The sequence below is a fragment of the Manis pentadactyla genome, chromosome 5 (genome assembly GCF_030020395.1).
Source record: "Manis pentadactyla isolate mManPen7 chromosome 5, mManPen7.hap1, whole genome shotgun sequence".
In the NCBI taxonomy this organism is placed as follows: Eukaryota; Metazoa; Chordata; class Mammalia; order Pholidota; family Manidae; genus Manis; species Manis pentadactyla.
Window position 1 is genome coordinate 20,184,444 of NC_080023.1, and position 21,432 is coordinate 20,205,875.

A 21,432-nucleotide genomic window follows, 5' to 3' on the forward strand; every position below is an offset into this window, starting at 1 on the left:
GAATTTAATTTGATCTACTGAAATTTAATTTTTGATCATACATTGATCTCAGTAGTCTTGAAGACCAAAGATTCTGCTAGAGTTTCTAGAGATAATTTGAGAAGTAATTATTTCTCATACAAAGAAAGTCAAAGTTACTTTCAGTATTTATTTCTGAAAATTTAGAAATGTTCAGGCAAGGACGTAGCTGCCTACCACTTCAATGATGGTAATGATACTAATTTATTTTTGCTCCATTTTGATAGTGGCTCAGAGTCTTTATTATACCATTTGAGTGAACTGAAAGGAATGGCTTCATGGAAGCAAAAATATGAACCTCTTGGACTGGATGCAGCAGGAATTGAAGGTAGTAACTTAATTTTCCAATAGAATACATTAAACACACTTTACTTATTTGACAAGTGATATTTATTTATTTCCCTTAAGGTGCTATTACTGCTGTGGGTTCTTTTATACTCAAGGCCAATGAACTTCTTCAGTAAGTACTGGGAATGCCTGAAATCACTGACCTGAGAATATTTCACTTTTTACTTATAAATAAGAACCTACAAAATTGCTGTGATTTTCTTAAAATAAGTTCTTAAGTTTTTATCAAAACTATTCCTTTTATGATTAAAACAAGCCAATAGCACAGCAGTTTCATAAATTAAAGCAGTATTTCCGTGTCCACCCATCCTCACCCTAGGTCCTCTCTCCAGAGGGAATCCTTTCAGTTGTTTTAACTGTTTCTGTTTTCAGCTGTTCTGTAGGTTATTTCCATATTTCTAAATTATATGACTTTACTGCATTTCTTTTATTAATTTTTTAGAAATGATTCTTCCCTATGTTTCTTTTTTTTTTTTTTCCTCCTAGACTTTATTTGCTTTCTATTTTTCCTGCAGTTCTGTCTTCGTCACATCCTTAGGTTCTTCCCATGTCCTGTACCGCTGGACTCCCCTCTGTCTCTGATGCCTCCTCCTCTAGCCTGCCCTCCGTCTGCACCAGGCTGGACGTCAGGCCAGCTCTCCTGCTAGCCACCACAGAGGCACTGGGTTACATCCAGACTCCAGGCTCTCCTCTGTTTCTTGGTTTATTGGATCATTTTGCTGGAAAACATCCTTTACTGAGAAAGCAGATACATAGGGTACACTTTATGAGTCCTTTTGTGTCTTTTCTACTACCTTCACACTCAGTTGATGCTTTTGAATACAGGATTCTGAAGGGGAAATCATTTTCTCATAGGACCAAGACCTTTACGTGCCCTTTAGCACACCTGCCCCTCTGCTTTGTCCACGCTGGTGGCCTTCTCAAACGTGATGTGTTTTTCTGCTACCCAGGGCTTTGTACATCCTGCCTGCCTCCTGGAACTCTCCCATCCTGTTCTTCACTTGCACTCCTCAGCTCTCAGCTCAGATGTCACTGGGTCAGAGAGGCCTTTTTTGTTGCTAATGGAAGGTTTAGTGCTTCTGATTCTCATTCCTTTTTAGGCTTATTTTTTCTCTTATCTCTGAAAGCTTTATTCTTTATCCTTGGTATGTTGAAATATCACAATAGTGTTTTTAGATGAGGGCCTTTTCATTCATTGTACTGATAATAATAAATGCCATTTTAACCTGAACTCAATTATTATTTTGATGATTTCCTTTTCTCTCTGTCTCTTTTTATTAGTAGATTTTTGTTCTAGAAATTTAGTTGGTCATATATTAGACTTCGGATTGATCTCTGTGTCTTTTAGTTTTCATATCTTTGTCTTTTCTGTTTGCTGAGAACTATTTTTGATTCAATTATCCAACATTATCATTCTTCATACACGTTTATTGAGCATTTAACTATGTTTTAAACACTAGTCTAGATGCTGAGGAAATAGCAGTAAATGAAACCGATGAAATATCTTGCCTTCATGGATCTTACATTCTAATGCGGTGAGACAGACAATAAAGAACTAATTAAAATATATAGCAAGTCATATAGTGATAAGTAGTGGTGAGAAAAACCAAGCAGGGAAGGAGGATCTAGGACATGCTGGGGCAGGGGGTGCAATTTTATATAGGTGGTCAGGGAAGGCTTCACTGGTAAGACAGTGTTGGAGAGAGATGGGAAGGAACGAGCCCCGTTGATATTTGGGGCAAAAGAGACAAAAGTATAAAGGCCCTGAGTTTGGTGCATGCCTGGTATATTTGCGGGACCTCCAGGAGCCACTGTAGCTAAGGTAAATTGATGTGGGAGGTAGGGGGTGAATTGAGAGGGGTCATGGAGGATGGGCCAGGTTGTATGCAGCCTGTGGCAGTTGTAAGGACTTTGGATTTTATTCTGTGCATAATAGGAAACTCTTAGGTAAGAGTTGTGAGCAGTGGACTGACAGATATAACTTAGGTTTTTAAAGGATCTTCTTGTTATTTACTTAGTGTTGAGAATAGATTATAGGAGGGCAAGGACTGAAGCCAAGAGAGAAATGGTGGTCAGAATCTGAAGCAGTCAAACTAGATATATTTTGAAAGTAGAAATTAGATTTGCTGCATGTTTGTATATGGGTGGTAAAATAAAGGAGCCGGGATAGTTTAGGTTCTGAGCATCTAGAAGAGTAGAACTGACATTTACTGAAATGGGGAGAGTTGGGGGGAAAATATATAAGTATATATGTATATTTCATGTTCCTCAGTTGGACTTTGTCTGATACTTTTCATGATCAGATTCAGGGTATGCACCCCTGGCCAGAGTACTACATAACTGGTTGAGTGTCTTTCTCAAGGTGTCCCATCCATAGGTAAATAATGTCTGTCTATTCTTCCTTAGTGATGTTAATTTTGATTACCTGATCAGTGTGTTAGGCATGTTAAATTTGAAATGTCTGTTAGCTGCAGTGGTGGAGCGGTCCAGAACATTGTTGTTTATATGAGACTAGCATTCAAGGGAAGGTCCAGGCTAGAAAAGTAAATTTGGGAGCCCTCACACACTGGTATTATTCTAAACCATGAAACCAGGTGAGTAGTGAATATGCTTAGAGAAAAGAGGACATCAGAAGACTGAGCAATGGACATTTCAAAAGTTAGATATGGGGTTGATGGGAGCTAGCAAAGGAAACTGGAGAGGCAGAAAGAGCAGGGGAATGGGTGTCCTGTAGGCTGATCAAAGAAAGTGCTGCAAGAAGTGATGAAGGATGGGTTGTGAAATGCTAAGTCAAGTTAAGATGGAGACCAAGAATAGAACAGATAAGCGGAATATTATTAGAAAAGGCTGTTGGTGACCTTGATAAGAGCCACTTTGGTGGAGTCACGGGAGCTGGTATGATACATAATGAGAGTAGATGCAAAGAAAACAGCAAATGTACACTCTTGAGTTTTGCCATAAAAAGAGTGGCCACTAGTTGGAAACACTTAGCCAGTAGGAAACAAACAAATGGCCAGTAGTTGGAAAAAGAGATTTTTCTGTTTTTATATGCTGGGATGTTTATATGTGATAAGGATGTTCTTCTAGAAGGGAAACCATTGATGGCAAAGGGAGGGGAGGATTGCTAGAGGAAGAGTACATGAGCGGGATGGGCTCTAGTGCATCGGGGAAGGGGCTGGAAAAGTTCACCCATAGAGATGACAAGGCCAAGAAAAGGGTCACAGATGCTAGTATATGAGCCTATGGGCTTGGGGGACACTCACAATTGTTTTTATTATCTTAATGAAATAGGAAATGTTCTGTTGTCAGCTGGAAATAAGGATGGAGAGGATAAAGGAAGAACTGTGAACCAGCTGTCCAGTCCAGGAGGAGAGGGAACAGGAGGATTGCTGGTGGTGCCAAGGGCTGCTGGGTAGTATTCAGGAGACTGTGAAACAGGCCAGTCGGGGTCAGCTGACTGCCGGGGCATAGAGTAGGCGAGCAGTTAGATTTACTAGGCTCGGTGAGTAAAAGGAAGCCAAAGTGGGGCATGGGAATTGAAGCAATGCCTGATTAAAATGATGAACCTAGAATCTGAATGGTTTAGGAGGGAAATGGGGACATGGATGGCTACAGAATCAGTAGAAGGTGGTAGAACCAGTAGATGGTAGTCTTGGTGGGATGAATTTTGGGGTACTGGAGAGAGGTCACCAGAAAGATAGGAGGTGGTTGTTGGTGAGTGGGGTGCTTGAAATTGAGGTTTAGGAGGTGCACGTTGGTAGTAACATGTCTAGGGTGTGAACTTTGGATGGAAGACAAGATCGTTGACCTGAACCATTGTATTGCATTTTTTACATTGGCAGTCCTGTGTCTCAGTTTCCAAAAGTGTTTTCTTGTTTCTTGAATCATTTTTTGAAGCTATGTTAAAGACATCTTCTCAGATCTTTCTGAGGACATTCATTAGATTTTTTAGATGTCTCTGCTCTTCCCTGGATTATCTCCACTTTCTGAGTCACTTTTCTCTTTGTCTTGGTCTGTTGTTGCAAGCTTTCTTCAGATACCTGATGCTCTGTTGTTTACTCCTATTTATTTGTGAGGCATTTGAAAGTTGCTTGGGCTCCCGTGTACAGAGGCAGCAGAGAGCGGGCACGAGTGGGAGTGTGTGGAGCTTCGCTGTGGGCCGCTGGTGCCCACATGCAGCTGCCTCAGCAATTCCCACTCGGTGCTGCTTCTTTGAAGAACGCTGCTTGTCTTTGTCTAGAAGACAAACCCCTAGGCGTTCATGTTTTGGGGAAAGAACAGTTGATCACGCCGTATTTCAGTTTCTCCTCCTGTGTCCAGCCCCATGCGTCATCCTAATGCCTTCTTTTGAACCTGACATTTCTAAGGTCACCGTACACTTGAGATGCTGCAGGGCAGATGGCCTCTTGCCAGTTGCCTCTCTGCTCACTGTCTGGCATTTCTGCCTCTGCTGAGCTTTATCGGTCACCAGTCCTCCATCAGCTTTTTGACATTTCTGAACTTCATTTCTTTTCTACCATCCTCTTTGCTTTTGTGCGTTCATGACACATACACCCTTCCCCACCAATCCACTATCACTTTAATGGAATCATGGAAGGTAGAGGTTATAGATGCTTGAGTTCAGAAGACAAAATAAGAGGAAAAATGACATTGCTTTTCCTGTATGTTGAATTATTTTTTAGTTCATCATATTTGCTGAGAGTAAATGTGAAATACTAAATATTTCTGTGATCTTCTGTGATCACCTTGCAATATGAATGAAAGGTAGTTTATTTAACTTCTTCATCCTTAGAGATAAGTAGAATATAGCATAGTTATTTTAGCATATCAAGTAGGATATTTTAGGTTATAGGTAGAGTGAGAATTTGATGTTAGCCTGTAACAGGTCAGTGATTGCCTGAGGTGTGGGGACAAGGGTATTGATTGGGAAGGACAGAAAAGAGCCTTTTTTTTCCTTTTTTAACTTTTGCTGTGAGAGTTTGATCATATTTCTTGGTAACATAACAAATGTCACAGTCTTTTATGTCAGGTGTTTTATTGTGTACAGAAAGGTTAATGATACTGACCTGCCTCTCTAGTAATATTATGAAGTGTTAGGTTTGGAAGGGGCTTTGAGATTTAGTAAAATCTCAAAGTGTGGTTTTTCATTTTTCAAAATGAAAAGTGTGGGTATTTACTTGCTTAGAGTAATTATCTTACAGATGTGAACTTAAAGAGATTTTTTAAAAAAATGATGCTCATCTTTGTATTTAGAAATTGTTTCATCAAAAGGTAACTTCCACTTATAATGCTTAATTTGGGTGATAGATTTGTATAAAGCTCAAGGAAATTCAATTTTCAAGATCTTGGTTATTTATTGTAAGGATCAAAAACCAACTTCCAAAAACAATGTCCATTGATATCAGGTAATGACAGTATAAATTTATAATAATGATTTTCTGTTGGGGTTGATGTTTTTTTGTTCTTTTTGACCAGTGAGTACTTCCTTTTTAACTGAGAGTAATGCCGATGACTGTTTTTTTCTGATTTCTTTTATTTGTGAAGTTGGAAAATGATTTCATACTTCACTGAATGCTAGGAAAGACTACTATACAGTTTGTGGCAAGGCTGTTATAACCAGTTAAAATCTGAGTTCTTCGCTTTATTTTTAAAAGAATCAGGATTTGCTCTTGTGAAATTTTATTTTTAGGTGTGTATGTGATTTGTAAAATCTGTTCTAAAGGCTTGAATGTCATCCAGATAGGATAAAATAGAACAGAAAGGATTATTATACTCCACAGCAATTGAGTGGGATACATGAACCCTATGTAACAATTTCATTTCTGACTTCTTTTATTTTTATCATTTTAGAGTTATAGATAGTAGTATGAAAAACTTCAAAGCATTTTTTCGATGGCTGTATGTGGGTAAGTTAATTAAATGAAGCCTTCTTATTATTTTAACACTTGTTTTAAATTGTGGGCATATCAATTTAGAATATTTCAATTACTGTAGTAAAATTCAAATAACGATAAAAGTAGGAAGGATAGTATAAATGAAGCATTTTATCCTTCACCCAGTTTCAGCAGTTTTCAACACACGGACAGTCTTGTTTCTTCTGTAAATACACCCATCCCTACCTACCCATAGATGGAAGTGATAGCATTGTCTCTGTCACTCATGACAACTAACCCCTTTTTACCTGTAATATCTCCTTAGGTTAAAATAGCATTTTCGAGTCCTTGCTATGTATTAGGCACTGTTAGGTGTTAGATTAAAATATAAAAGGGAGAAAAAAGTAAGGTACGCCTCTGCCCTTGAGTAGTTTACCTCCTGTTTTGTACTTTGGTCTGCTTCCAGATCGGTGCTATCCATTAGGGTAGCCACTAGCCACATGAGGCTATGTAGGTTAGTTGAAATATATATTTGGTTTCTTAGTCATGCTAACCACATTTGAAGTACTCAGTAGGCACATGTTGGGCAGCACAGAAGTAGAAAATTTCCGTTATCACTTCCATTGGACACTGATGTCCTAGCTAAATGCAGTGCAGACCACTTGTGGCCTTTCTTTGCATCACCGCAGTATTTTTGCATTTGTAGATAATTAACCAGTATTTATTGACTTGATATTAAATGTTTTAATACTCTACAGTGTATGGATATTTTATTTAGGTCCATTTGTACTGCTCTTTTTGTGACCTCTCTTAATACCTTTGAAATAATCCAGCATTTATTTCCCTCCAACATATGCAAAATGGGTAAATTCCATTAGATGGAGTTTATCTCATGTTTGTTAAAATTCTCAGGAGTAAAATAGAAGGTAAATTACCTGAGATGTGCTAACATCCTTTAAATGTCCAAGTCTTCAATTCTGATATCTTAAAACATGCTTCATGTTTGTCAGACTAATATAATTCTTTTGATTAAAAAAAATGAATATGATCTACAGATGCTGACATTTAAAATTCTTAGATTTTTCTTAGTACTGTATGAACACTAGCCAGAATGGGGAGCCAGAGTGTCTATCAGGACAGCCTGTTAATTAGAACAAATTAGAATATTAAAAGTGAATGAGACCTTAGAAATAATTTTCTTTTCCAGAAGACATAGTTTGGTTTTACTTACAATTATAGGAGTAGTTTAGGCAGTTTATATTCTTATTACACACCCTAACTATAATAAGCCAGCCTAGAAAAGAAATGATTTACTACTCAGTCCTTATCATTAGAGCAGGGCATTGTAGGAAGCATATTGTATGGGACAACTGAATACCTAATTACGGTCCTGTCTCTGCCACTAGTTTACTGTGCAACCTTGGTTTGTGCTTTTGTAAAATATAACATACATGAAGGCAGGGGCTTCTTTTATGCTGCTATATTCCTAGCACCTATAGTATGCTCTAGAAGTAATTTTTGGATGGATGAATACATGAATGAGTGGAACTGGATTATGGTTTGTTTTACAGATAATTTAGGAGTTCATGTTAATTAAAAACAGTTTCTAAACAGTATTTGCAGAAGCATTCCAACATGCTTATTCCTGACCAAACACAATTAAGAAACATAGTCAGCTGGCAAAAGCACAAAGAGAATACTTCTTAACTTGGGGGACACAACACAGAAAGCTCAGTACTGATGAGGACAACTCTATAAAAGGACAGAAGGAGTCAACCAGAGATCACATTAAATAAAGCATATAAATACACATGTACGTAAGTGTATATGTGCACTCATAAATCATAATGCAAGTATCTTCATGTAGCAAAAAGCCCAAGGGAAAGAAACCTATTTGTTTGGTATTCTAAGATTTTTGGAGAAAGAATTGCTTCCATATTTTAAGAGAAGAAACGCCACTAGGTCAGGAGGAATCCCTTGCAGACATAGTCTTAGCATAGGTAGCAGTTAGATTTGTATGTCTGGAGTGGCAGTGGATCGAGAAGAAGGAGAAAATGAAAAGTGATAGTTGAGGATGGTTAGACCAGCCATTTTGAACCTAAAAATATAAACCAAACTTAAGTTCTTCATCCTTCAGTTTTTAGAAGGCAAATAAATTTTCCTTTGTGAAAAGCTGTTGAAAATTGAAGATTGAGTCCAGTGAAACACATTTAGTCTTTGAAATGTATCTATAATAAAATTCTATTTGTAGCTTTCCTTTAAATATAGTTTTTAAATTTGTATTTCCAGCAATGTTGAGAATGACAGAAGACCACGTGCTTCCGGAGCTGAATAAGGTAGCAAATAGCAGTACGTTTTCCTAAGGTGTAAACATTACCCTAGTTGAGCTCAGCTTTGCAGTCAGATTGGTACTCTTTTTTAAAGAGCTATTAGTTTATAGGATGTCAGGCTGTAGACTAGATAGACCTTAGTAAGCCTTTTTTATTTAAGGAATTTTTTCATCTCACAGAATATTATGGTTATCTAACTTTATAATAATCTTAAATCATACATGCATTTTTATTTTCCTTGGAAATCAAGTACTTTAGATATTAGTACCTACGTTTATGTCTGGTAAGTGACAGTTTCTTCCTGTCTAAGAATTGTTACAAGTGGAAATGGGATTTCCTCCCAGTAATAATAGGGCAGAATTCCCACTTGATGCTGGTGGCTGTCACCCCTGCCTAAACTCTTGACTCAGATAGAGTGGTAATTTTGGGCCTGCAAAAATAAGCCTCAGAAATGAGATGAGTAAGAGATTGCCACTCTGCAACTCTTAAACAAAGTAGAACTTTTACTCTAGGTGACTGACCCTGCAAACCAGGGAAGTTCAAGTTAGCTGTTTCTCTGATATCACACTTACCTTTATTTGGGGAGATAAAGTATGTCATTTGCTGGGAGGGACCTCAATGTGTAATTTTTTGAGGGCTAAAAAAAATAGGTTGGGGTTAAGGCAGGGTCATTGCAAGAAACCTTGTAGTAAGCAACACTGTTAGGTTGCAGCCTTGAACTCAGGTTGAGGTTACTTACTTAGGCTTACTGTTTCCTCTCCTAAAGGAGGGACTCTGCACACAGAGTCTTAGCACAAGGTTTATAATAATAAACAGCCTTATTACCATATAGAGTTCTGTGCCTATTGGGTTAGTTGATTGGAAAATGAGTTTAAAATGTTTAATTGTATGTTTCTCAGAGTCCCAGGATTTCATATTTTCAGAGTTGCATTCTTTTTTGGATTTCTATTAATACACCTTTGAAGGAACTTTGCCTCTTTGTCCCATAGCTTTAAGTAGAGAGTAAAGATGTCACATTTATTATTACATAATATCTCTTTTATTGGGAAACTTTCTTTTATCTTGATTTGTTTTCTTTTTGTTCCTTTTTGGTTTTTATAGATGACTCAAAAAGATATCACATTTGTTGCTGAATTTCTTACTGAACATTTCAACGAGGTAGGAAGTCGGTATTTCTATAATGCTGTTTTTTGAAAATACTTAAACCTGAGTAATGGTGAACAATAATCAAATTTAATTCAATTTCATTGACATCCCTAGCCTTATGCTCTTTAAACTATTGAACTAATTAATGGCATTACTTATTTATTAAACCTAGAGCCTATAAATTGAATTTTTGTTTGTATGTTTATCTTACAATCCATAAAAGAAAAAACTGCCCTAATAGCTCTCTTAAAAAAAAGTTTTTGGTTGAAATTTAAGATTTTTTTCTTTTGTGAATTGATTTAAGATTAAACTATGCTTATTCTTTCCAGGCTCCAGACCTTTATAATCGAAAAGGAAAATATTTTAACGTTGAAAAAGTTGGTCAGGTATGGGCTTCAGATTGAAACTGGTTATTACTTTCTAAAAAATTTTTAAAAACTTATGTTAAAACTTTGGCAGTGTTAATCTTTGTTATTCAGAGTTTATGAAAATTATGTAATAAAATGTGAACTTACAGCAGCCTGCTCTTTTAGTAAAATAATCAAGGAGTAGCAGTTCTTAAACATTTGGTCACCAAACCATTTAAATTCTTAATAATTATTAAAGACTCCCAAGAGTTTTTGTTTATGTGGGTTGTATCTACCAATGGTAGATATTAGGTATTAGAAATTAACCAGAATTATTTAAAAATTATTTCAAAATAATAAACCTACCTACCATTACATGTTAATATAAATATTTTTAATGAAAAATAACTAATAAAACAAAATAATATGTAACAAAAAAATTTAGTGAAGAGTGGCATTGTTCAGTTTTGCAAATCTGTTTGGTATCTGGCTTAATAGAAGATGGACATATCTGCTTCTTCAGCCTGTTGTGATATGTTGTTTTGGTTAATATATATAAAGAAAATTGGGCCTCACACTGATGTGTAGCTGGAAAGGGTGAATTATTATAATAGCTTTTTCATGTAATTCTGGATATTCTTTGATGTTACACCAAGTCTTGACAAGTGATAGTATCTTAAAGGTTAGTTCCAATGTGGAGTCTAAAATTACATCCACTGAACTTTTCACGTTCTGATACATTAAAGCCTTTCATCTGTCTTATACTTTGAATGGGTCTTTCACCCATGTGTAACTTTGTAATATCATGTGTTGGTTATGTGGAAAATACTGGTTCATTGAGTTATGCAGATCTTCCAAGTGTATCCAATTTGACACTTTTCTTCATACAGTATCCAAAAGTCAGATTTCATGAATATCATCATCAGTCTCATGAGAAAATCTTTAAGTACTATGAAGCTGTCAAGCACACAGTAGAAGATAACAGTTTCCCAAAATTTTGATTTTTGCTTGAATGTTTAAATTTTATCATTGGCAGCAAATACCGTCAGTTCTGCCTCAAGTGACAGGCTTACTCGATTTGTTCTTAAGAACATATCTGCCAAATATCCAAGTATGAACGATCATAGTTTGCTAGTCATTTTTTCAAGTAAAAATAGAATTCCATTAACAACAAAAAAGTGCTTGGTTTAACTCAAAACCGAAACAGTTCATAAATGCATTTCCTCATGATGACCATCATACTTTGCTATGCAGCAAAAGTGCTTTAAGTGTACTTCCCAGTTCTGTCACACAGAAAATGAATAAGATTTGTACTTAAGGGTTGAGATTTAAAAAGTTAATATTTCTGAAGCTTGATTAATATAAGTGAAACTATCAACATATGGCAAAGAGAAAACAGTGACCACTAGTATGGTTTGGGGCCACTGCCTTGACTCTTGGCACCAGCAGTTTACCCCCCCGCTGTGTTTTTGCCCATTAGCACAAGTGTCAATACAGTTGAAAGAGCAAATTATTTAGATATTCTTATAAAAATAGTACTGACCTCATGGATCACAAAAGGCATGCATTCTGGGGGCTTCCAGGGGCCAGTGGACCATACTTTGAAACTACTGCCTTAGAGTAGATTGACAGTTGATACTTTTAAAATTAATTTATAACATATATATAAAATTGAAATATGCTTCATGGAAAATGGAACACAAAATTTAAACTCAATTTATGGTCTGTACATCTATAGCACTGTAATCTTTTAGCGGCTTGCAGTCCATTTAGTTGCTTGGCATTTAGCAAATGTTGATCACCTCATTTAAAATAATAGTAATGCAGTTTCAGAGGGCTTGGCAGTGAAACATAATAATTTGTTCATTAGAATAATGTTAAATATAAACAGTTTTTGGAGCCTAATTCTTTACTAACCTTTGGCTTTTTATTGTGTGTCTAGTACTTGAAAGATGAAGACGATGACCTTGTGTCTCCCCCTAACACGGAAGGAAACCAGTGGTATGATTTTCTTCAAAATAGCAGCCACCTTAAAGGTATTTCATGAACCAAGTAGATTTTCGCCATGTTTATAGTTATTTGAGACCAATACATCAGCTAATAGTTTTGCTGAACACTTGCTGAATACTTTCCCAAGTTATTTAGGTCTTTTGTATCTGTATTTATATAGAGAAACAGCAAAGTCACAGTAGTGTATGATACTACTGTGACAAAAAACACTCTGAAACTAACTGTGATATACTAAGATTGCCTGTTTTTAAATATTCTTACATTGTCTGTTTTGCACCCTATAAAATAAATAGGATATTGGAAAGAAAATTATATAGCCTGCTAGTGAGAGAAGTCTGCTTGCCAATTCCAATATGTTAACTTTTAAAAGCATAATGATGCTTACCTGTGTTCTCTGGAGATTCTAGCTTTTTTGTGTACTTGTTAAGCCTTTTATTCTCTAGGATCTTAAAAAGTTGATAAAGTAAAACTTTATTTATACAGCGTTATTAGGATGAAACACAAAATAACAACCATTAAATATGTCAGAACTTCACATTTTAGATGAAAATATTTTCAAAGCAAGTACTTCTTTGCTTTCTCAAAGAATAAACTAACCACAATTCAGCAATGTCTTAGATCCTTAGAGTAATAACCACATACATGTATTACTTCCTTTAATCCTGCCAGAAATTTGTGGGGTATGTGCTGTTATCCCCTTTTACTAATGAGGAAACTGATGTTAGAGAGGCCCAAGATCACACAAGCTAGTAGGCAATGAAGCTAGGATTCTGTTAACTTCAAAGCCTGAGTTTTTAACTGGACTCAGTAGTAATCTCTGCCACTTGTCTGGTTCTGCTTACCTCGACAGATGAGTGGGTAGATGGGTGAGGGAGAGAATTCTCTGAGACTCAGCACTTCCGTTATTTCTCTTTTGTTTTAATCTGAGAAGTCCAAATTCTTCTTTCAGAGCAGGACTAATTTTGTGTTACTTAATAGTCTTTAGATTCCCAGAGAGATATACTGATAGAAGTTAGTTATTAAGTGGAGGGAGAATAAAGGTACAGCTGACTCAACTCATTTACTGTATTTAATCAGGACACCTAAATATAAGAAAAGGTGCCTGGGGAGGGCTGATGGCAGTGTGCCAGGACTGGTGGCACCTGGACCCTGTCACTATTGGGCTAATACTGATCCTGGGAATAATGTTGGGCCAAAAATACTCCCTGTCCTTTTTTTCTCCATATCATCTGTCGTTGAATAGGAAGGCCTAATCTTAGCTACTGGCCTCATGTTTAACCAAGGTACACTTCAGATTAACTCCATTTCTTAAATGCTTAAGGTTTTGTTAAGCATGTGAGTTCAGAAAAGCTCATTAATTTCCCAGTTTCTTAGTCTAATGTGAAATAATACTATTACTATGGAACTTCTAAGAAAACTTTAATGGAATTTCTTTCTAGCACTTTGCAAAAATCAAGTGTTAAATACTTGATACATGTACTTTCTTAGGCTGCGTGAGAGTCAGTATTGTATAATGGGTAAAAGTCTGTGCCCTGGAAGCTGGACTGCTTGGGTTGGAATCTTTCTCTACTGCTTCCTAGTAGTGTGGCTGAGGACAAGTTGCCTGACCTCTCTATGCCTGTCTTTCTATGATGCCACAGCGTCTGTCACCTGGGTGCTTAAAATGTTGGTATGACGAAAATTCATTTTATCTGCATAGCTCAGACATGCTGTAAGTGAGGGAGGCCTGCGGAGCTCTATGGAAGAGTGTGGCATGGGTGTCAGACTTGGGTGTGACTCAGAGGCCTAGATCCTTAGTTATTTGCACACTGGACAATTGCAAACCTAGGCCTCACTTTTTTTTTTCATCTGTAAATGAGAAAGTATGCTTACTTAGTATAGCTGCTGTAAGCAGTAGAAATAATAGGTTTAAAAAGAACCTAAAATAGTAAATGTCAGTAAATGCTAAGTTATGTATTACTTGCTATTGATAAGTAACTTCTTCAAAAGTAAAGAGCTTACTTACACAGCACTAGTTTCTTGTCTCCTGTTTTTGTGTGTAGTATCATACTCTTCCAGAATGTACTGGACTGCTGCTGTCACTCCATTGTGGCAAACAATAGAGAAGAATGAACTTTATTTCATAAATCATCCCTTTTTTTTGACAGCCAACAGAGGCATACTGTTGGATTTTCATGGGAAAAATAGAATAGCAAGCTGCAAGAATCAGTTTGCATTTAAGTGTGGTTGATTTTAGTGGGCTGGCAACAGGGGATGATGAAAGGCAGAAGGCCAATAATGGTCATTTTTATTGGGGTTGTATGAAGGTATAATGAAGTGGCCAGGGAGATTTCTGCCATCCAATAAGCTTTGCAGTTTGGCTATAAGAAGAGGTTATTTCCTCCTGATCATCTGGTTTGCTATGGCGTTTTTTTGTTTTTGTCTGAAACCAGAAAGTCCTTTGCTGTTTCCTTATTATCCTCGAAAGTCACTGCATTTTGTGAAAAGGCGGATGGAGAACATTATTGATCTGTGCTTGCAAAAACCAGCCGTAAGTTTGAAAGGAATGCATGCCTTTATGTAGAAGTAGGAATCTCTGTAATATGTGGCTCACTTGTGTAAATGATCAGAGTTATTAAAATTAGCCATATGAAAATAGCCATAATCAACATTGTTGACTAACAAAATGGTAGTTTCATAGGGTTTACTCTAGTAGTTCCTCTTATTTAGTTTCTTACATATATTAAAAAATAAGCAAATACAAGATTATTGAAAGTGTTGACATCTTTAGTGTTTTATTTGTTCCCAGAACAAACTTCCCATAAATGGTCTAAGTCACAGAGCTAATGTGTCTTTTGGGTACCCCTGAAGGATGGAGGATTGATGCCTGAGGCCAGGGGAAGTGGTTCTCAGCAGGCCATGTGCGTATCGCCAAGATCCTTTTCAGTTCAGAAATTTCTCTTTTCTGTACTGTTAGGACCATCATTACAATTTCTTGTATGGAAAGTTGGTGATACAGATGATTCTTTACTAGACATGAACAGTGACAGTCACTTTCTGTAGAGTATTTGTATGTAAAGGCTCTCATTATTTTTAAATCTTATTTTATTTAGGATGTAATTGGAAAATCAATGACTCAGGCAATCTGTATTCCATTATATAGAGATGCTAGAAGGTAATTCCGTTTACCTTTCGGGTCGTATAATTCAGCAGCCACTTAAATTTTTTCTCACTTCTTTTTCTTTTGTTTTAGTGAGGACTCTACACGTAGATTGTTCAAATTTCCTTTTCTGTAAGTGTGTGTGTTTTCCCCTATTTCATGTGAACAATTCAGTTTTCTGTGCATTGATAGCTAAATATCATGTTTTGACATTATTTTTTTTCCTTAGGTGGAATAATAAAACATTAAATCTACATTATCTTCTTTTTACCATTTTAGAAGATTCACTTTATAAAATGTGCATCTTAAGGAGACATACTGATATTTCCCAGTAAGTATTAATCTGAAGCCTGAGTCAAAGAGACAAGATTCTATTATTTTTGATAATAACACAATTTCCCTTCCCTGTAGGTCAGGGTTTTGTTAAGCTACCTTATGACTTAAGGCTTGTCACTTAACTGCTCTTAGTTTTAGTGTTCACATTATTAAGATGATAACGCCAAATTAGGAAGCCTTATGATCCCTCTCATTCTACATTATTTAATTTTGTATGGATATAGCTGTTATATGTAGAAGTCAATTTTAGGGTTAGGAAAATACAACTCAGGATTATATAGCTCATGAAATTGTAACAGCTTAAAACCGTATTTTGACTCCTTCTGGAAAGGTTTTTACCTCAGGTTAGCTGTGCCCTTCATTAAGCCAGATGCCTTGCCTTATAGAGACTTAGGTCAAGGCTCTGAAAGACAAATCATATTCAGAATGCCAGTAGGATCTTAATTGGTTTTAAAATTGAATTTGAAGAAAAGTTTTTGAGACCGACACATAGCCAAAGAGAAATAATTTGGTTGTTCCAAACGCCCTTAATGCTTCAGTCACTGACATGTTAGACCATGTGGTGATTTTAACATTAGGTTCATCTATTCAGGTGTTTAAATTGGTTATCAGTATTCTAGAGTGAGCACAATGGTATTTTGATCTGGGATTTGTTGTTTAGGTAAATGTACTAATGCTGACAATCATGTTTTCAAGCATTTACATTATTGGCTATCCAGGTTTTTCCACAAAGTCTCTTTTTTCCCCCTTCTTTCTTCAAGATCTGTAAGTAATGGACTAATTGCTATTAAATTTGGGAGCTTCACATATGCCACAACTGAAAAAGTGAGAAGAAGGTAAAACTTGAATCTTGCTGGATGAGATTGTATACCTACATAGATTTGTGCGTGTGTTTATAAGTGGGGTGATAGGACTATGGTTAGACTCAGTTACAGTGATGATACTTAGAAGGTCTTTATCACTTGCAACATTGGGAGCAGGATTGCTTACATATTTTATACCTAGAGAATGATTCAACTTACAATTGAATAAAAGCTTACTGCCTTGCAGTTATTTATGTAGTGTGGTTTCCTATAATGAATACTTCTAAGCTCCTGAGGAAGTAACATGGTTCCAAGGGGCAGGTATCTGAAGTTCTTGTTATTACCAACAATAATTTGAGGTGGTATCATTCTCATGGCTCTGAGATTTTCCTTGGATATAAAAAAGTAACAATACCTAAGCCATCCCTGAGGCTTTATGCGGGAAAGAACTGGCTCTAATCATAGGACGATCTTTTTCTCACTCTCTTTTCCTTACATAAAAGGAAATGATAATGTCTTTGAAATTGTTGTGACTTTAAAATCCCACTTAATAAGTAAATCTTATTTTTTTCATTCTAGTTAACTCTGTCTACTCTCTCTGTATAAGGTGTCATTCATTGACTTTTCACGGGCTTAAGGCCTACCATTGATATCAGGAGTTTTCTGTAACTGTAAACCAACACAGATTTTTCTCTTTCCATGATTACCTATTTTTAGGGGCTAGTTATATTTATGAATAATCAGGACAATAGGTAACTAGTTTGAGTGCAATCTAATGATGTATTTTAAATGTTAATTGTGTAGAATATCACTTGATTTAAAAAAATTTTTTTTGCTTGGTACTAGCACAATGTTATGCATACAGTATTATCTCAGTGGTCATGATCGTCTTTGATACAGCAAAACTTATTTCAATTCTAGCATCTACAGTTGTTTAGATGCACAATTTTATGATGATGAAACTGTAACAGTCGTTCTTAAAGACACTGTAGGACGTGAAGGAAGAGACAGACTCTTGGTCCAGTTGCCACTGTCTTTAGTATATAACAGTGAAGATTCTGCAGAATATCAGTTCACTGGAACTTACTCTAAAAGGTAACTATCTATTAGCTCATCTTCTGATACAACAGTTTAATGTTTTTTAATGTGTATTGTACATTCTAATTCTTTAGGTATGCTAAATAAGGTTCCTAGGGATAACTCCAAAGTCACCTCAGCAGCAGTACTCTTATTTTTTATTAAAAGCATACTGGCTTCAACAGCTCTTCTATCCCTTTGCTTTAAAGACATATTTGCTGGAATGAGGTGAGAAATTATTTTTAGTGGGGAATGGGACATCTGTTCTCTTTTCAAAGGTAGCATTAACCCCAATTTATAGTATAATTATTTTAGATGCTTTTTGTAGAATAAATAATTTTAGAATTAATTATTCTAGATACAACTAAAAATACTTAGATGCCTTTAAGATACTTTTATTTAATTTTAGGTCCTCAGTAGCCATGTAGTGAGTAGATGGCCAGTCCAAAGAAACAGCTTTAGTTGATTAAGATCTAAGTAAGCAGATCTTGTTTCTCATTTAAAAATGTAACTCTTTGAGAAATTAAAGGGGTCACTAACAAATGGAAACTCATCCCATGCTCCTGGCTAGGAAGAATTAATATCGTCAAAATGGCCATCCTGCCCAAAGCAATATACAGATTTGATGCAATCCCTATGAAATTACCAGCAACATTCTTCAATGAACTGGAACAAATAGTTCAAAAATTCATATGGAAACACCAAAGACCCCGAATAGCTAAAGCAATCCTGAGAAGGAAGAATAAAGTGTGGGGGATCTCACTCCCCAACTTCAAGCTGTACTACAAAGCCACAGTAATCAAGACAGTTTGGTACTGGCACATGAACAGAGCCACAGACCAATGGAACAGAATAAAGACTCTAAACATTAACCCAAACATATATGGTCAACTAATATTCGATAAAGGGGCCATGGACATACAAATGGGGAAATGACAGTCTCTTCAACAGATGGTGCTGGCAAAACTGGACAGCTACATGTAAGAGAATAAAACTGGATCACTGTCTAACCCCATACACAAAAGTAAATTCGAAATGGATCAAAGACTTGAATGTAAGTCATGAAACCATAAAACTCTTAGAAAAAAACATAGGCACAAATCTCTTAGACATAAACATGAGTGACCTCTTCTTGAACGTATCTCCCCGGGCAAGGGAAACAAATGCAAAAATGAACAGGTGGGACTATATCAAGCTGAAAAGCTTCTGTACAGCAAAGGACACCATCAATAGAACAGAAAGGTACCCTACAGTATGGGAGAATATATTCGTAAATGACAGATCCAATAAAGGGTTGACATCCAAAATATATAAAGAGCTCACACACCTCAACAAACAAAAAGCAAATACTCCAATTAAAAAATGGGCAGAGGAGCTGAATAGACAGTTCTCTAAAGAAGAAATTCAGATGACCAACAGACACATGAAAAGATGCTCCACATCGCTTGTCATCAGAGAAAAGCAAATTAAAACCACAATGAGATATCATCTCACACCAGTAAGGATGGCTACCATCCAAAAGACAAACAACAAATGTTGGCAAGGTTGTGGAGAAAGGGGAACCCTCCTACACTGCTGGTGGGAATGTAAATTAGTTCAACCACTGTGGAAAGCAGTATGGAGGTTCCTCAAAATGCTCAAAATAGAAATACCATTTGACCCAGGAATTCCACTTCTAGGAATTTACCCCAAGAATGCAGCAGTCCAGTTTGAAAAAGACAGATGCACCACTATGCTTATTGCTGTACTATTTACAATAGCCAAGATACGGAAGCAACCTAAATGTCCATCAGTAGATGAATGGATATAGAAGAGGTGGTATATATACACAATGAAATATTACTCAGCCATAAGAAAAAAGCAAATCCTACCATTCGCAACAACATGATAGAGCTAGACGGTATTATGCTCAGTGAAATAAGCCAGGCGGAGAAAGACAAGTACCAAATGATTTCACTCATATGTGGAGTATAAGAACAAAAGAAAACTGAAGGAACAAAACAGCAGCAGAAGCACAGAACCCAAGAATGGACTAACAGTTACCAAAGGGAAAGGGACTGGGGAGGACGGGTGGAAAGGGAGGGATAAGGGCGGGAAAAAAAGAAAGGGGGCATTACAATTAGCATGTATAGTGTGTGTGGGGGGCATGGGGAGGGATGTGCAACACAGAGCAGACAAATAATGATTTTACAGCATCTTACTGTGTTGATGGACAGTGACTGTGAAGGGGTATGTGGGGGGGACTTGGTGAAGGGGGGAGCCTAGTAAACATAATGTCCTTCATGTAATTGTAGATTAATGATACCAATAAAATTTTTAAAAAATGTAACTCTTTGAAAGGGAATAGAAACATTACAAGATGATATTCTGCCTATTTGGAATTGCAGTATTTCCATAGAATATAATATCACAGCTGTTTTATATAGTGACTGATAGAATTATATTGGAATTGGGAATATTGGTGGAAATCTAACCCTTAGTTGACACTTATACCACCCATAATAAACCAGGGAGATGATCCCTTCTCATCCCTGGGTTACTTTCTCCCTGCCTAGGGTAGATGAACAGTGTGGTGCTATCCCCACACGGACCATGCATTTCGAGAAGCACTGGAGGTTACTGGAAAGTATGAAAGCACAGTATGTTGCTGGGAATGGTTTTCGAAAAGTGTCCTGTGTGGTGAGTATTTGCAGATTGTTTATGACTCAGAGTAACAGGAGGAAGTGACTTTTGGATCTGTAAGGTCCTTTTAGTGCAAATATTTTGTGCTGCATATGACTTTTACTGATTACGAGTGTAGTGGCCTTCGCTGTTTACCTCTCTTGTTCTGAGAAAGCATACCAAGTAATTAATAACAATTCTAGGTTTTAATTATAATGAAGTTGTCACTGTTTTATGTGGAGACCTTTGCAAACACAATGGAGGCTGAATTTGGTGATTTTGATGTAAATTGAAGGAAAATTAACTTCCGTATAAAACCATTCTTTGTTCCAACTTCTGATTTCTAATTCCTTACATATATATATATATATATATATATATATATATATATATACACACAGTATAATTAAGCTACTGATTTAAAAATTCTTAATTTGGCCTTTCTTCTTTAGCTAAGCTCAAATCTCCGTCATGTACGAGTATTTGAAATGGACATAGATGACGAGTGGGAGCTCGATGAGTCTTCAGATGAAGAGGATGAGGCCAGTAATAAGCCTGTAAAAATAAAGGAAGAAGTGTTGTCTGAGTCGGAGACCGAGAACCAAGAGACCAGCACCACTGCTTTAGCTCCGGAGATAGTCATCAAAGTGGAAAAACTTGACCCTGAGCTAGACTCATAGTACAGCTTACCATTATTTTGTTATGTTCTCATTATGTCAGAAAGGACATAGGACTGGACTAAGATGTGTTGGTCCACTTTTAATTTCTTTTCTATACTAAAGAAATAAATAGTAAATTTTATTTTTATTTATTTCATCTGCTCTTAGTGGTATAGTCACTGTGATAGACTTTCTTTTTGCTGAGTTGTCTTTTGATACTGTGCAGAGCTAGTGTTGAAAAAAACAAATTGAATGTGAAGAAAGAGTTCAGTCTTCTTGAAAAGGTGTAGGTATCAGGTATCATTCCTATATCAGGAAGAAATTACATTTAAACAGTCATTCATCACTGGACATTTTGATGCATTTAGTATTTCAAAAATGTAGGCATTTATTCCTGTTTTTCCTATCTTCCCCTTCTAGTTCGCTTTAGGTCCCCAAAATGCTTTCAAAATTATGTTTTCAAAATAAATTGTACTGACTTACTATAATGCTAAATAAGCCAAAAAATGGATACTGTCTTTATGATCTGAATAGCAAAAACACTGCTTGGTACCTTCTTGATTATCTTTTCTTATTTTGTTACTATATTTGAGCTCTGAATTCTTCAAATCAGCAGTGCTTGGATGTGTCTTCTTTCTCTGTTTAAAATTTGTCAAGGACATAGAGTAGACTGTGTGTTCGGTTC

At 36.3% G+C, this 21,432-nt stretch overlaps 1 protein-coding gene across 1 annotated transcript in view; it reads left to right on the forward strand.

The window, feature by feature from the left end:
- The window catches only part of ANAPC4 (anaphase promoting complex subunit 4), a 33,573-nt gene extending 12,684 nt beyond the window's left edge, over positions 1 to 20,889 (forward strand). The window contains exons 14-28 of the mRNA XM_036900538.2: positions 246 to 346; positions 427 to 478; positions 6,217 to 6,272; positions 8,529 to 8,575; positions 9,671 to 9,727; positions 10,045 to 10,101; positions 12,005 to 12,098; positions 14,505 to 14,602; positions 15,165 to 15,226; positions 15,305 to 15,343; positions 15,441 to 15,542; positions 16,309 to 16,383; positions 17,272 to 17,445; positions 19,983 to 20,106; positions 20,541 to 20,889. Coding sequence (XP_036756433.1) covers positions 246 to 346; positions 427 to 478; positions 6,217 to 6,272; positions 8,529 to 8,575; positions 9,671 to 9,727; positions 10,045 to 10,101; positions 12,005 to 12,098; positions 14,505 to 14,602; positions 15,165 to 15,226; positions 15,305 to 15,343; positions 15,441 to 15,542; positions 16,309 to 16,383; positions 17,272 to 17,445; positions 19,983 to 20,106; positions 20,541 to 20,768 — 1,366 coding nt within the window. The 3' untranslated portion in view covers positions 20,769 to 20,889. The remainder of the gene's footprint in view (positions 1 to 245; positions 347 to 426; positions 479 to 6,216; positions 6,273 to 8,528; positions 8,576 to 9,670; positions 9,728 to 10,044; positions 10,102 to 12,004; positions 12,099 to 14,504; positions 14,603 to 15,164; positions 15,227 to 15,304; positions 15,344 to 15,440; positions 15,543 to 16,308; positions 16,384 to 17,271; positions 17,446 to 19,982; positions 20,107 to 20,540) is intronic.
- The last annotated feature ends 543 nt before the right edge of the window (positions 20,890 to 21,432 follow it).